Source organism: Lepidochelys olivacea (genome assembly GCF_965140295.1).
Source record: "Lepidochelys olivacea isolate rLepOli2 genome assembly, chromosome: 3".
Lineage (NCBI taxonomy): Eukaryota > Metazoa > Chordata > Testudines > Cheloniidae > Lepidochelys > Lepidochelys olivacea.
Genome location: NC_140413.1, coordinates 93,756,895 through 93,773,358, shown reverse-complemented (window position 1 = coordinate 93,773,358; position 16,464 = coordinate 93,756,895). Strand labels below are relative to the sequence as shown.

General features: G+C 39.0%; 1 protein-coding gene across 7 annotated transcripts in view; it reads left to right on the top strand.

Annotated features, from left to right (window-relative positions):
• TBC1D32 (TBC1 domain family member 32) overlaps positions 1-16,464 on the top strand; it is a 181,158-nt gene that overhangs the window by 23,730 nt on the left and 140,964 nt on the right. For all 7 annotated transcript variants that reach the window (XM_084622138.1, XM_084622137.1, XM_084622139.1 and 4 more), the window contains 11 exons: positions 695-814; positions 2,840-2,918; positions 3,053-3,156; positions 3,247-3,308; positions 6,257-6,401; positions 7,554-7,613; positions 10,955-11,054; positions 11,449-11,586; positions 12,278-12,370; positions 12,633-12,775; positions 13,871-13,998. In XM_084622138.1, coding sequence (XP_084478264.1) covers positions 695-814; positions 2,840-2,918; positions 3,053-3,156; positions 3,247-3,308; positions 6,257-6,401; positions 7,554-7,613; positions 10,955-11,054; positions 11,449-11,586; positions 12,278-12,370; positions 12,633-12,775; positions 13,871-13,998 — 1,172 coding nt within the window. The remainder of the gene's footprint in view (positions 1-694; positions 815-2,839; positions 2,919-3,052; positions 3,157-3,246; positions 3,309-6,256; positions 6,402-7,553; positions 7,614-10,954; positions 11,055-11,448; positions 11,587-12,277; positions 12,371-12,632; positions 12,776-13,870; positions 13,999-16,464) is intronic.

Sequence of the window (16,464 nt, the reverse complement as noted above, 5' to 3'; positions counted from 1 at the left end):
CTCTTGCCTATGCTGCATATAGTGCATAGGTCTTGTCACAAAGTGGGATAGGGTCAGGTCAACAATACTTTCCCCCACGCAGGGGTCGGCAACCTTTGGCATGCTGCCCATCAGGGTAATCTGCTGGCGGGCTGCGAGACATTTTGTTTACATTGACCGTCTGCAGGCGTGGCCCCCCACAGCTCCCAGTGGCCGCAGTTCGCTGTTTCTGGCCAATGGGAGCTGCGGGAAGCAGCGGCCAGCATGTCCCTGAAAGGTGTCTGGCAGTAAATTGCTTCATTTTTGTTGTTGTTTATTTTTTGCAATGCTATTACTCCAGGTTGTGGCATTTGATTAATAAAGTAAAGCAATGTAATGATCTCGTATAAATCTTGTATTTGATAAAATATATAATTGCCATAGGAGAGCAAAATAGTAATAGGAATCCACATAATCCTTAGATTAATTTAATTATGTATTTTAAAAAAATATATGCTTTTGTGTTGTCCTCACTGTTTTGTCCAAATTATCTTAACAGTCTACTAGCAGAAGAGGTATGAGTTTGTTTTTTGTTTTTGTTTTTGTTTTTTTAATTCTTGCTTTTTTGTGTCCTATCACTATGGACCGTTTCCCCTCAAAAATCACATTTTTAAGTATTTCATTGTAATGGTGCTATTAACAGCATTGTTTTGTTTATATTTCTTGATTATTTCAGGTGCGCCATGAAGCAATGCAGACATTATGTTCTGTGCCTCCCTCTGATGTACTTAACTGTGAGAGTTGGTCTAATTTGCGTAAACATCTGACAATTTCTCTCTCGGATCCTGATTCCAGTGTAAGCAAATGGTTTATATGTAGCAATCAGATGTTTATCCATACTAAACAGTTCACAGGAATAAACATGTACATTTGTGACATGGTAGTCCAGTGGTCTGGCAGGAGGTAACTAATTTGTATATTTATCAGTTAAATTGTTCTTGAGGTAAAACAGCTTACCAGGTTTCTCCAGCACTTGATTTAAAGGTGACTGGCACAGGATTCTGTAATAACTGGACTTGTTCCCTGTATTGATTTTTTTTATAATGTATGAAGAAGCCTAAATATTATTTTTGGTTTTTATAGATTTTTTTCTGATTATTTTGCCCTTAGAAATATCTGTGTTTTGCTAGAGGTCTCAGAGGATGTGTTTTTGTGTGTTCTCATAGTTTAATGGAAGGGGTGCGGGTGTTTGTATTGAATCTTTAACAAAGACCTCCTTTCTCCAATCTTATTTCATTAGTCATTGAAGTTAAACAGATACAGATCATTTTTTAAAAGTAAAAAGTAACACTTTTTAATTACTATGTCTGTCTAGTGTAGTGCACACTGCTTTATTCAGTAATTTCACTCCAGTATAGCCTGGAGGAGTGCCACAACTCTTAGAAGAGCTATTAGTGGGAGAAATTTTCAAAGGCATAAATTTGAGCAACATGCCCATCATCCATTGGCTTTTCGTGGGAATTTGGTGCCTAATTTCTTTAGGTCCTTGTGAAAATGTCAGCCTACATTAGTTTTAGGCAGTCAAATTAATTTCTGTGAAAACTAATCTACATGTTATAATATCAATCAGTTGGAGAGCGTACCATGCTTCCCATTCCGGTAGAATGTGGTACAAGCTGGGTCCAATTCTGATTATCTGAACCTGAAGATTATTGTTTAAGAGGCCATGACTTGGACTAGAGTGTGAAGAGATAAAGGACCTTAAAAAGTGAGACAGATTGGCAGAGATTACTGCAATTCACATCAGACCCGACAAATTATTCAGCATAGAGTTTACATATGTTTGTTGGAACCTCACAGGTATATAGTGCAGTATTTGCATTCAATTGCCATTTTTCCGACAAGCTTTATGCAGCCAGTTCAATTCACATTTAAATCAGTGGGTATATGACTGATATCCAAATATTGCTTTGTGTAGACTCATTTTGACGGGACTAATTTTAAAATGAATATACTAAGGATTTTTTTCTATTCAGAAGAGAACTTTATTATTTCTGTATTATAGTGCTGACTGTGGTATATTAAATTTGCACTTTAAAAGTTAAGTGCATGGAATGTTATTTAAGTTGTATCTTCTGCTTTGTTCTCTGCAATAGCATAAACATAAATTATATTTATCATTTTGTTAACAAGATTGCCGAACTACTATATAAAATGTGATGGTAATCTCTCACAGTAAAGCGGTGTATTTTCTTATTGTCACAAAAGATATAATACATCATGAAGATACAGTGTTGCATATGCACTGTTCAGAAAAAAAGTATGATGCTTTCTTTATTGCTTTTGGCATGATCTCTGGGGCATATCTCCTGTGGAAAAAGCAATGCAAATGAAGTGATGTGGGTTTTTTTCAGTCTGGAGGTGCCCTTCATATCTGCCAAAACTAAAATAGTTAAAGCTGCGTCAACTGCTGTCATTTATCTCTCTCCTTATTCCTAAGTAGTGCTTTCATTGGTTTAAAAGCAGTGGATAATCTTCATATATTAGTATTACTGTGTAAGTTACTTGCATTTTGTATGACATTAAAACAATTAAAATATACTAATATAGACCCTGATCCTGTGCTTGCATAGATCAATGCAGTTTCATTAGGGAGCAGCAAATTGCAAGATCAGGGCACTGTTACTTTTAGATTGTAGGTTCTTGAGACCACAGACCTGTTTTGTACGCTTGTAATGCACCAGGTGCATCTTTAGTACTATTTAAGTAATATATAATATTGAGCATAACACACAATAAATTTTAATTGTACCATATTTTGCACCATGCTAATAAGGTTATTTGAGCATAGGTTACTAATTTTATTTCTTTTTCCTCTTAGGACAAAATTTTGAGATTCTATGCAAAGACCTTTTCATCTTCTCCACTAACTAGGACAAGGGAAGTCTATACAAGTCTAGGTATGTGTATTTAATCTTGTTTTAAGAGTTTTTCATGTTCCATATGCTTTTCAGAAATCACCTTAAAAAAAAATCACATCTTAATGAGGTCTGTATTACTAGTAATACTGTTTTTTTTTTCCTTCTCTTTTCAGCGAAACACTTAGAATTGTACTTTCTTTCTGGAGAAAACTGTGTTCCTACTATTTCAGATGGTATAGACATAACTAACGCAGAAATAATTTGTTTACTTAAAAAGGTATGCTAGTTTTCTATCCCTTTTATTTTTTTTAATTATTGAAATATTATTAATTCTTTTTTTAAAAAATTATAACCTTTATGTTCACAGGTGCGTCTTCTAAATGAGTACCAAAGAGAGGTTCCCTCTTTCTGGATTCGTCATCCAGAAAAGTATGTCACCTTGAATCAGTATTTCTAAGATAAATATTTTTTACATTAGTGTTAAAGGCATAGAATTTTATCAGAAGATTAGTAATGTATATCTAAATGTCTGGATTGTGGGGGCAATGGAGAGGGACTGAGAGCTGGTTGAGCATGGGATGGGGAATGGCCAGTGGATCTGTCTGGCATGGATCCACTGGATCACAAAACTACTTAGAGGCTCACTGTGGACAGTGGTCTACTACTCCTTCCCTTCATTACTATTTTATTTTATCGGATGCTTTACAAATCAAGAGGCAAGGCCCCTATCCTGAGAATTTTAAAACCTAAACCAGTGGTTCCCAAACTTGTTCCGCCGCTTGTGCAGGGAAAGCCCCTGGCGGGCCGGGCTGGTTTGTTTACCTGCCGTGTCCGTAGGTTTGGCTGGCCGCGGTTCGCTACTGGAAGCGGCGCAGGCCGAGGGGTGTACTGGCCGCCGCTTCCACGAGAAATGGTGGGTGGAGGGTGACAAAGGAAGTGGTGGAACTAGTAGTGATATTCAGTGTATCTCTTATTGTTCCTTGTTTTCTTTCTCTTGTGCACATACAAAGGGTCTATATAAGGAAAGCAGTTTTTGGATGGGAATGAGGAAAAAGGAGTTAAAAGGCTGTGTTGAAGAAATTAGTTAAAAGGAGAGATGCTATCCATAGGTTGTAGTAATGGGTGCAGTCCAGCTGTGTAGACACTTGAGGAAATGAATTCACTCTACAGTCTCTGCATAATTTCAGTAACCCTTTCAGTCAGGCCTTGTTTGACGGATTATCTGCATTGTCAGTTGTTTCACTGCATAGTTATGGGCTTGATTCAGGAACCACTTGGTGAAATGCTATAGCTCATGTTATGGAGAGGGTCAGACTTGATTATCATTGTGGTTCCTTTTGGCCCTAACATTTGTGACTCTCTGAATAAACATGTAGGATGATTACTGTATGTCCAAAACATCATTTTTGTGCTCCACTATGCCTTTTTTTTGGTACCATATTCTTTTTCTCTTTAATTTAGTATACTACGCATATAAAGATATTGGTTTCTTCCAATTAATTAGTCACAGTCTTAGAGAAAGTCCCTTTCCATTTCCCATATGCCAGTTCAGGGCTACTACTTCATTAGCCCTTTCAACTACCATCAGCTATGCAGGTGTCTTTGTGTAAATATATTTTTCGATATATACTCTTTCCATTCCCACTGTTACCCGGGGTTCTTTTAACCCAAAGCTCTTGGTAACTTTTACTCTGTGCGAGGTAGTGTCAGGAAATAAATCAGGGGAGACACAGCCGTCCAACTGATAGATGGCTGGCACAAACAGGACAACACAAGAGTGCTTTCACTTAAAGCTATACTTCACTTAGTTTCAAGCACTTATACACATGTTCGCAACAGGTTAGTAAAACACCCCCAACCCTTAATAATTACCAAAGCTGAGTGTGGCTCTCGAGTGGCACAGCGGCCCCAGTGTCTGCCGGTGGGGAACACAAGATACATCCAGAGGGAGAGTCCAGTCCTGAAAGAGTCCCACCACCTCAGACTTTCCCCCCTTTATTTATACATTAGTAATAAAATAACATGTCCCCTAAAGAAAACTTGTCAAGCAAGCAGTTTCAATGGTCAAGCAAGAGGCTTTCTTCTGATTATTGATTAACCAGGTGTGGGTTTTTCCAGAGTTTGCAGCCTTGAGACCCCAATAGACATTCCTGGGGCACATCCTGCTCTTCTAAAATGTATGTATCAGCAACTTCAACACAATTTTTATCAGGAAGGACGCAGGGTCAAGCTGCCCTTTCTGTGGCACCCAGTCCCCCTCCCCCCCCTTCTGCCTTGGTTAAACTGAGACTGCTGAATGGCCAATTTACAGCCTGCTTACTTGGCTGCTTTTAGCAATAAGCCATAGTGGTTTCAGGAACTTTACTGATTTGCCAAAGTCTCCGCGTACACCGCCACCCTTATTTTGAAATCATAAAGAACCATTTGACACTAATAACCGTATCTTTCTTGTCTCCATAGCTAGTTCAACTTCTGGTTTTCAGTCTTTTGTGCCTTTCAGCCTTTCCTCCTACGGTCTTTCAGCCTTCAGGCCCCCTACCTTTGGGGAAGTAGGCAAACACTTTTCCCTGTTAGTTCCACTGCAGCTTGGCATCAGCTGTATGACATCAATTCCCCATCAGTGCACTCAAAATAATCTACCTCCTCTCCAGACTCTCTGGAAACCTTATCCTCTCCTGGCATCTTCTAGCATATGCCAACAGATGTCAGGATCTCCAGTACTCAGGCAGTATGACTGTGTGATGCAGGAAGTGTTGGTGATTGAGTGTGTAGCACTCTTAATTCCAAGTCATTGATGGTCCAGTGCCGCAGCATCTCAGAGGTGCTTTGCTATTGGAGTTGTTCTCTTTTAGATGAGACAAAAGTGGCTAATCACTTTTAATTAAAAGATCAATGGCATTTTCCCCAACAGTCGGAGACTTTGGCCCCCAGGGTTCTGGCCAAATCTAAATCTAAATACCGGTAATTACATTCTACCTACTTAAATTCTTTTTCCTAAAAATTTGGGTAGTAGTTTTTATGCACAGTTAAACATTTACCTTCTTTTGTCTTGGAGGAGACTGCATTTCCATGGGGGTAAACAATTAATAATAATAATTACTAGCCAACTTTTATATACTGTTATGGATTCCTTTGGGAAGATGCTATATAAAAATATGCATGTTGTTATCCATTTTATTCATAGTAACGCAGTAAGGGCTAAAAATGAATGTTAAAAGATCAAATTAAATGTAATTCAGGTTCCATTTATAGTGTATGTATATTTCCAATTTAAAAAGTTTCCCAGTATTATAAGCAAAATTATTTTTGACTGGTACCAGTATAAAATTTAATTTGATTTAACACTTGACCATTTTTTTTCCTAATAATCTCTTGAGGTATATGGAAGAAATAGTTGAGAGTACCTTATTGCTGTTGTCAGTAAAACGTGAGCAAAGACACCTTGTCTCTCCAAAACTTTTGGATCCAGTCTACTTCTTGGCTCTGCTTGATATCAAAGCTGTATGGTTTAAAAAATGGATGGTAAGGAAAAATGGAAGGATCTGCTGATGGATTTTATGGATTTCAAAATGTTTAACTCATAAAGATTGGAAACAGTGATTCTAGGTTGTATCCAGTTCTATAGACCAGTGATTCTCAAAGCCAGTCCGCCACTTGTTCAAGGAAAGCCCCTGGCGCGCCGGACTGGTTTGTTTACCTGCCGCATCCGCAGGTTCGGCAGATCGCGGCTCCCACTGGCTGCGGTTCACCGCTCCCACTGGCTGTGGTTTGCCGCTCCAGGCCAATGGGGGCTGCGGGAAGGGCGGCCAGCACGTTCCTTGGCCCGCACTGCTTCCCGCAGCCCCCATTGGCCTGGAGCGGCAAACCGCAGCCAGTGGGAGCCGCGATCGGCCGAACCTGCAGACACGGCAGGTAAACAAACCGGTCCAGTGCGCCAGGGGCTTTCCCTGAACAAGCGGTGGACCGGCTTTGAGAACCACTGGTATAGACTATAACATATGGTGTATATATACCTGCTAAAGGGCTTTGGGGGCAGAAAGTAATTGTTGCAGAAGTAGTTAAAATGCATCTTTTGTGACAGTTTTTAAGTAAAGGTGATTATAGTGTAATTAAGGGTTAAAATTTAAACATCATAAAATGATGAGAAACATATATAAAAAGTTGTGTGTGGCAATAGTCCTGGGCCAGGTTAGAGAGAAGGGTACAGGTGGAAGGATAGAGAATAGCTTCGTTGGGAAGGTGTGGTGTAGGTTCCTTTTGAGGTTAGAATTAGCAGTTCTCCAAGGGAGCACAAAAGGGTCAATTTGCATTCTGCCCCTCACAACTATGCCATTCAGGATTTGCATAGCTCTGTATGAAGCCATATCCTGTCATCTAAGCATAGTTACTGGTTTTCTAGTTTGGCACATGCATAACTGCACATTGTGTTTATTTTCATTCTGGCCTATCTCTAAAACTACTGTAGTTTTATTGTAATCCTCTCTTTTTTATTGCTACCCTAATCTAATGTCAGTAGAAAAACATACCTGTATGCAACAGTGATTAACATGAGTTAGAACTTAATTCTGTGCAGTAATTATTGGAATAGAATTGGAGAACTTTGATTTTTGTGTTGCAAAGTAAAAATTAAATCAAATGATTGATGTTCACACTATTTCTATTGTACAATTTTAGCATGCAAATTATAGCAGAACAGTGGTGCTAAGGCTCCTTGAAAAGAAATATAAATCTCTGGTAAGTCTATATTTGTGGTTACCATATTCTGCTTGGAATTTATTTTCATTATGTTCCTTGTGGTTTGAGCAGTTATTTGTTCCTGTCTTCTATTGTGCCTGGTCTTTTTTCCTTTGGTAGACCATGTGATAGTTTTTTAAATTGGTCAAGTCTTTGGTTTAAAAAAAATTGTTTCAGAACCCAGTAGTCTTTTGTCAGTGCTAAATGCAATATGGGGCACGTGAGCAGATTTGAATAAGGGGAAATTGAAAAGTTTTATATCAGCTATTTAATAAATGAGACTGTTGTTTAATACTATTTATACATGTTGTATTATAGATTTGTTGCATAAGACATACATATAGATGAGGATAAACACGTGGAAAATTGTCATAAAAACATACATCTTGAGTTTGGTTTTAAACTGTTTGATGAAAAAAGACTCCTCCTGTTAATGCAATATTAAGGTTATGAAATCAAGCATCATCAATCAAAAATTGTAAGGCTAAGGCAGAACATATCAAATATGTAAAGCACCAGTACTGCAACTTGTTCCACCTGAGCAGACCCCTGTGTGGCAGTTGTGGGACCTGGGAAGTGTAAAGAGTTCAAACGACTATATGGTATACGAAATGTGGTAGCAGGCATGGACTTTTGGCACAATGTGATAAGTGGGTTTCCTGGGGAATCCTTGGGGAGTGTATAATGCAAATTCCACAGCCTGGGCTATGCAAAAGCCAAAAAAGATGGCTACTGACTAGTTACCTTGGCTCAAGCTCTATAAGAAACAGCTGAACTGTCCACTGGAGTGTGGTTCCTGGTCTAAAAACTGACATGAACTTGTAATCAAGGGGGCAAACCCAGCTGTGGGGTTTGAAAGAATGACACCTACCAGAACCCTGTGTTTGAATTAGGGGCGACTGCGGGTAAGCATTTATCATTCATGTGGGTTCTTTTTTGGTTTTATATGTTTTCTCTGTAGTGTTTTTGCTCGAATAAATGCAGTTTGCTTTGTGAAGGCCAGGTGGTAGCTGGTGTATACTGTTATAGCGCCTGGAGAAAGAGTTAACCGCAGGTGGTGGATCCTGGTCAGACCTACTGGGAAATTACAGCAAATTGCAAAGGGACTGCAAACCTAAACCCCCAGTCTCATGGGAGAGAGATGCAGGACACCCTAAAAGAGGTGACCGCTGGGAAGCCTAAACCTTTAAGTGGGTGCCCTTGAGGGAGACCAGGAGGAGAGTCAAAGGTGCAGTTGACTCTGAAACTGTGCCCCCTGCACGTGCACAAAGCTTTGCTGATTTCAGTGGGGCTCCATGCAGATGTTAGTGGGGGGTCCACCCGTATGGAACATGTGGCAGGATTGAGGCTATATTTTATAAAATATGTTAATACAAGTGAAGAAATTTGATGTAATATATATATAATTCATAACATTATAATATATTAAATAAAATACAGAAAAAACATAAAAATACCTTTTATATCAGGTGCATCTAGGTTTATTAGTTGTGCACCAACATCATGCTTGGCTCTCTGAAAACATAGAGGAAAATGTGGTCCATGCCCCAAAGAGTTCATAATATAAAGTGTACACACCGTACAGTTAAACATACATGATCCGTAAGTATAAGTTAGGCCCACTACCAAGTTGTGCATTTATTTTACTTTTTTTTCAATGTATGTGCAATATGTGGGTCAATAGTAAAAGAGACGCGGTACCCCAGTATTATAATAATTGCAAATATAACTTCAGGCCATCTCTTTCATTATTTGCTAATTTCAAAAACACATTTCTGGGGAGGTGTACATCTGCAGTTTTAATTGCAGCACCTGTTTGAGTATAGTGCTGTGTGTTGAAAACCCTTTTTTGTAAATAAAAAAATATTTTGTAGCATAAACACGCTGCCCTTTTGCAGAGACCATCAGTGCTAGCAATATTGTTAAGGCACTGACACATTTGACTAGTATAGATGGATCCTCTGATCAAACATTTAAAATCTGGATGCCTAAACTAGGCTTCTAAATTCATATTTAAGCACCTACATAAAAGTAGCTGATATTCAGAATTGCCGGCCTCCAACTAATCCCATCAAAATCAATGAGAGCTGCAGGTGTGCTCTACCTTCGAAAATCAGACCACTTTTATTTAAATGATTAAACATCAATTTAGAAGTCTAATGTTAGGCACATAGGTTTGAAAATGTTGACCACAAACTTTCAGATAATCTTAATCAAATATCTAGCTTATAGCACCATACGCATTTAAGCCAGTGCGAATTTGATCCGTCATATTCAGTGATATAGACACTATTGTACAGTACATTGGGAGGGGGAAGAAAAAGAAAAAATAGTTTGAGGCTTTGAAGACCAGATTAGGTGTCCTTTTGAAGCAGGATTAAAAAAAAAAATCTACATGTGTAGTGGGCAAAGTGACTTTAAAACATGGCTATTAAAAGTGAAAAGAGACCATGAGTGAACTTATTTTAAAAGGGTGATTAAAATGTGGGATAAATTAAAGAAAACATTTGGCTTTTTTGGACATATGTAGCTTATTCTCCTGACATCTTTACAATGCTACCCTGCAACATGTTTTTATTTAGTTAACCAATGGGAGGGGAGGCTTGCCGAAAGAAGGGGTATATCACTTTAAGTGCGTGGAAAAGAGGCACAGACCCTTCTGCAAAAGCGCTAGGAGTCAGTTGACTCATCCCCCAGGGACTGGAAGAGCTGGGGAGTTGATAAGGGCAAGCTCAGCAAGAGAAACCCCTTTTCATCAGACCAGGTGGAGCAGCAATGGATTGGCTGGAAAAAGGGGGGCTGGCGGAAGCCCCCACGTAGATATTGAAATGAACATGGAGTTACCTGCACTATATTATATTATCTGCCGGGTTATCTCAGACATCTAATAATAAAGTTGTGGGCTGATTAAACCATACACAGTGTCTTCTGTCCTTCTTCCAGTATAACTGGACAATGTTGTGGTTTAGATTGGCCTGCTGAACTTCTTGACATCCCAAAATAATTCCCACCACACAGTTTCCATATCAATGTTCGTGTATAACACTAAATACTGTACTTGTTCTAGCTTTCACAAATACCTACGAATATATTTTTCGCAGAATAATCCTTTTGATACCTCTAGATCTGAAGTTTCTATTGATAAACATTATGGACTTTGCAGTGGCACTTACATTGCTTTGGAAAATTTTCCCTCCTTTTGGTAAGTGGCTGATTCATTTTAAACTATGTGCAATCATATGAAAATTCAGACCCTGTTGCTAAGAGGCAGTACTTGGATCTAAAGGAGAATTAATTTATTGTGAGGTGTTGGAAGTTTTATTGTATTTTGCTTTTTTCAGATTACTGCATCTGTTCAACAGTGTGTTTACTACTTTGAATCATGTGAATCAGCAGTTGATGCAACTTCTAAAGTTAATGTTTTGCCCCAGCAGTACAGCAGTAAGTAATTATTTTATCATGTGTTCTACAATTTTTATATATTTTATATTTTTATACATATACATACATAAACCTAGATTTTTATACTGTGCTTATTACTGTGATATCTGAGCTCCACATGGCAAAAGAAGAATACACCCTCACGCTTTAACCCCACAAAAATCTCTTTATGTATCATCTTTTGAAATAGCTCTTTACATCTTTTTCACTTGAAATGGGGGGAAAAGTATATTTCAGTGATATTTGCTTATTTATGCTGTCTGGGAAACTTCCTTTACAAATGTAGTATTACACATTTATTGGTGGTTCAAACAGGAGGAATACATAATAGACAGGTATGGTACTGAAACTATAACTGAATTGTGAGAAATGTTTTTTTGTGTTTTTTTTTAAGGCAATAATCAGAAGACTTTCTACTCAGGACAAGAATTACAGTATATCTATTTTGTTCATTCACTGTGCCTTTTAGGAAGATTGTTGATATATAAACAAGGCAGAAACCTATTTCCTGTACAGCTGGAAAATAGAAAAGGTATGGGCAAGTGGAGGAAAGAGGAAGATGTTTAATGACAATGTGTTTGTTGTTAAGCTGTGTTTCAAATGTGGTATTGTAGATGTTACGTGAGATTGTTCCTATTATTTGGCACTTCTGTAACTGGGAGTCTTTGTTAGACATAGTGTGGCTAAAACTGAGCATTGGGCCTAATTTCTTCATCCTTGATAGTAAGTAAATTTGTATTGTTGTCTGAGTAGTGAAAGTAGTAATGGCACAGTTAATGTACTAAGAATGGTTAAATTATGACAACGATTGAGATAATAAGTTAAATCCACAGTCTTGTCGCAAATTTATGGAAAATTCCCTTTACAATTAACTTCAACTTGTAATAGTCTTGATGAAGTTTGTCCAACTATTCATAAATATCGTACATGTATTCAATACCTTTAAACTATAGGCCGCCTCCTACTTCCACAGAAGATGTGGTAAAACTCCAGTTGATTTAAATGGGAGAGGATCAAGCCATATTAGATGATCTGGAAATATTTACAGTGGTTAGCTAAGTGGCTACAGTCCAAAATTACTGTAGTTTGTCATCTGTAGATAAAGCCGTTAATCACAATAAAACAAGAAGTTGATTATCTATGTTTAGAAAGTTCATTTTGTTAGGAGGTTAATGTAGTGCTTTATTTTATAGACTCCTTTTTTTTCTTTGTGATTTTTGTAGATTTCATATCCCTAACCGACCTGTTGGTACTATTTATTCAATTTATTTATTGCTCTCCCACTTGCCCAAAGACAACTCTGACAGTGCACACAGGTAATATTGCCCTTTTTATTTAATTTCTTAATTGTGTCACTTTGTGACTAGAGGAAGAATTCAATACCTTTTGTATCTGGTTACTTTTAATTTGGATATTTTAAATAACAGCTTTGCAAACTTTCTTTTGTTTTCTTTCTTTCTTGACTGGATATTACCCAACTGAAGATGACTCAAGTAAGCATCTGGATAAAAGTTATGATACTATATTAATGTTCATTTAATATTAAAAATTTAAACTAATACTTCTTGTGTTTGTCAGGCAATTATTCTCCAGCAATCCTTGTTACAGAGGTGCTACAAATTCTGTGTGACCGAGCTGAATGTGCTACTGAATGTTTATATACCAATACGGTGATAGATGCACTTCTTCATCCCATTCATAATTTACTGAATGAAACAGAGGTTTGTAGTGTCCCTCCAAATAAACTTTAAATGTTTGTTTAAATCTTACCATATCAAAGAGATGTGTGAGAAAAATCAATACTTTTGTTAAAGTGTATTCTTGTGGTATTGGAAATCAGTGCAACCTGATAGTGTGGATGTTGTTATCCGCTATAAAGGTGCTTAATTGGTATAGTTTATTTTCATTACAGTATCCCCTTTAGTGTGTGGGTAGTACATTCTCCATGCTGATTCAGTCCATGGACTCTTTTCTGTCAGTATCATTAAAGGTGATAATTATGATGAGGATATGTACGTGCTTCAATTTGAACAGAGGCCATTTGCTAATTTTGTTTATGCCAGTGATACTCAGATCTCAGTGGTTCAGGAGTCAAATTAGCTATCAGCATTACGCAAAAGAGCCACGATAGTGTGAATTCATTGTTTCATTTACTATAGTGATACACACACGCGCACCCTCACAGCAAATACGTTAATAACTTAATTGATTAATAGCGTAGTAAAAGCATCCTGATTGGTTAATAATTTAAATTGGTTAATAATTAAATCACAGTGTTTTAATATCATGTATTGCAAAGAGCCACAGAAGATACATTAAAGAGTCACTTGTGGCTCGTAAGCATCAGGGCTGGTCTACGCTAGCACTATAAATCAATCTAAATTACAGTAGTTCAGTTATGTAAGTTACGTAACTGAAGTCGATGTAATTTGGATTGACTTACATTGGTGTCTTCACCGTGCTATGTTGACAAGAGATGCTCTCCTGTCAACATAGCTTCCGCCTCTTGGGGAGGTGGAGTACAGATGTGGATGGGAGAACGCTCTCCTATAGACTTTGTGTCTTCCCCAGACCTGTTAAATCGACACTGCTGCATCAATTGCAGTAGTGCCAATTTAGCCGATAGTGTGAACCTGGCCTCAGTTTGAGTATCACTGATTTAGGCTATTGAACAGCTATCGTAAGGGTAATCATTGGTCACTACAGACCTGAGCCAGACTTGTACATGCATATTTTACAGAAACATATTAAAAATGTAAAAAGAAACTTTATAAGCCATTTACCTAAAAAACTAATGTATTTTTTTAACAAAACAGATGTATATAAATTGCCCTGAAACCTCTTTAATACATATAGCTGATATTTTGGCAAGGATTGCTGCTGTAGAAGATGGCCTTTCTCTTCTCCTTTATGGAGGAAACATGAACTCTGCCAAAAAGGATAGGTAAGAGCGTACTTTAAAAAAATATTTTACTCCACTAAATATGAGCTTGAAGTCATTCATTGTCCCCTTGTTATTTATAATGTACATATGTTTTGTTTTTGCTTTAAATAACAAAGTCTATCAGTGGAATGAACTGTGACAGGACAATGTAGTGTGAATCGCAAGGTTAAGGGGCACTTTTGTAGAAAGCAAAGAAGAAGCAGATTTTGATTGTTTAAAATTTTCCTTTGTAACATGAGGGCTTTGTCCTTTCAATAGACTTTTAAAAAAAGTAATTGGAGGATTCTTGGGTCAATTTAATGCTCATGTAAGTGAGGAGTAAATAGTATTGGAACAGAACCAGCTCTGGGAAGGTCGGTCACATGCCCCCTGCACCTATCTGTCTGTCTGTGCCAGCTCTACATTTTTGCATCCTTCTCTCACCTAAAATCAGCTATTGGCCTAGCATAATAAAAAAAACAGCTGATTGATAAAAATGTAGTTTACATTTACTGTTCCTTGTGAAAAGAATGTTTTCTGACTGGCTGAATTGTTGTCCATCAACAATAAGAATACCCAAACATAATGTAGTATGTATTGATTGGAGATTGACACAAAGTGTGAGCTTTCTTCCCAGTGCAGTGCATACTACCTCCACAGCATTCCCTTTCTGGAGGTCTTGGTATCTGAACGTAGATCCCCTGTATTGCGTTGCCACAGAGGCCATCAACCTGTGTTCTCTTTGACATATTGATCTATAAAAGAAAAGAATTTTGCAAAATGAATTACCTCCATTCTCCCTACAAAATAAGCTATTATAGAGTTTTGATCAGCAGTTTTACATAGAGTATTATTTCCCTGTTATGGGCTGTGTGTGCTCCATCCCTATAATGGGTGGTAGGGCTGAAACCTTGCTACTGGGCAGAGAAGTGAAAACTAGCCTTTAAAGACTGAGCTTCAAGTTCTGGAGAGAAGATCTGACAGCAATGGCTTGTTAGGCTGTTTGGAGATGGAACTAATAAATATGCCTCCTAAGTGAGGGAAGTCATAAGAAGGTAGCAATTTTTGGGGGTGGAGTGGGGAGAAAGGTATTTCTGACTAGGGAGAGGAGCTCATTGTCTTCTAACTTGGGAGACTTCTGAACCCAGACCCCAGCTAAGGGAAAGGAATAACTGTTTACCTGGATTGTACTGGTGAGGATTATAGTGATACCGTTATGGGGTGTGGAGACCCCATCCAGTGTGGGGTGAGTTCATTCTGTCCTTCAAGATGCCCTCTGTCTCTAGGCAGTGGGACCTAAAGGCTCAAGTCATTAGTGTTGCCCTGATCCGCAGGACGGTAGAGTCTCATGATCCATGTCAATGGGGAAGCCCTTCTCTGCAGTGAGGCCTAGCAGCCAGAGTCAATAGAGATACCCTGGGTTTGCAGGGCAGTGTGGTCTAGTGGCTAGATTCAATAGAGTGGCTGTCTGGAGTGGGGCTGTATGGCCTAGTGGCTAGAGTCAATAGATTTCAGCGTGGTAGCTGTGTTAGTCTGAATCAGCAAAAACAACGAAGAGTCCCTGTGGCACCTTAGAGACTAACAAATTTATTTAGGCATAAGCTTTCATGGGCTAGAACCCACTTAATCAGATGCATGGAGTGGAAAATACAGTAGCAGGTATATATACAGTACATGAAAAGATGGGAGTTGCCTTACCAAGTGCGGGGGGGGGGGGTCAGTGCTAATGAGACGATTCAATTAACAGTAGAATACCAAGGGAGGAAAAATCACTTTTGTAGTGGTAATGAGGGTGGCCCATTTCAAACAGTTGACAAGAAGGTGTGAGTAACAGTAGGGGGAAATTAATATGGTGAAATTCGTTTTTGTAATGACCCATCCACTCCCAGAGTCAATAGAGTTGCCCTCCAGGGTGCGGGTGGGGCTGTATGGCCTGGCAGCCAGTTACAGTTTGGGGGCCGCCACCCAGGGGGATGGTGGCAGGCAGGATTGGGGGATCTGGGCCTTCCCTGCTCCACCGGGTCCCAGCCCAGGGCCCTGGTCAGGGGTGAGGATGCCTGCCACTGAGTCAGCGGGGATCTGTATGCAATATGCTGACTATCGTTCGCCCTCCTGGGCGACTTCCTACTGTACTACTCGTGGTGGTGGTCTGTGCGTCTTTGGGGTCTCCGGGTTCCTTAGCTGGTGCAAATCTCTGTAGCTCAAACTTCCCTGGGGTATCCACAGGTAGCTGGATGTCTGCTTGGGTCTCAGTGCCTCTGGCTTCCACCATCCAGGGTTCCAGCTGCTCCCGGGCAGGAGCCAGCAAGGAACATCCTTCCTGTCCAGGGGTCAGCCCAGACTGAGCTGAGCTGCTCCCTCTTATACTGGTGCTACACCTGGAGCATGCCCAGTAGGAACATAGGGGCATGGCTTCTTCTGCCCACAGTGAGGAGTTGACCCTTCTCCGTCCAGGGCAGGGTGAGTTCACTTCATTGCAGATGCTCA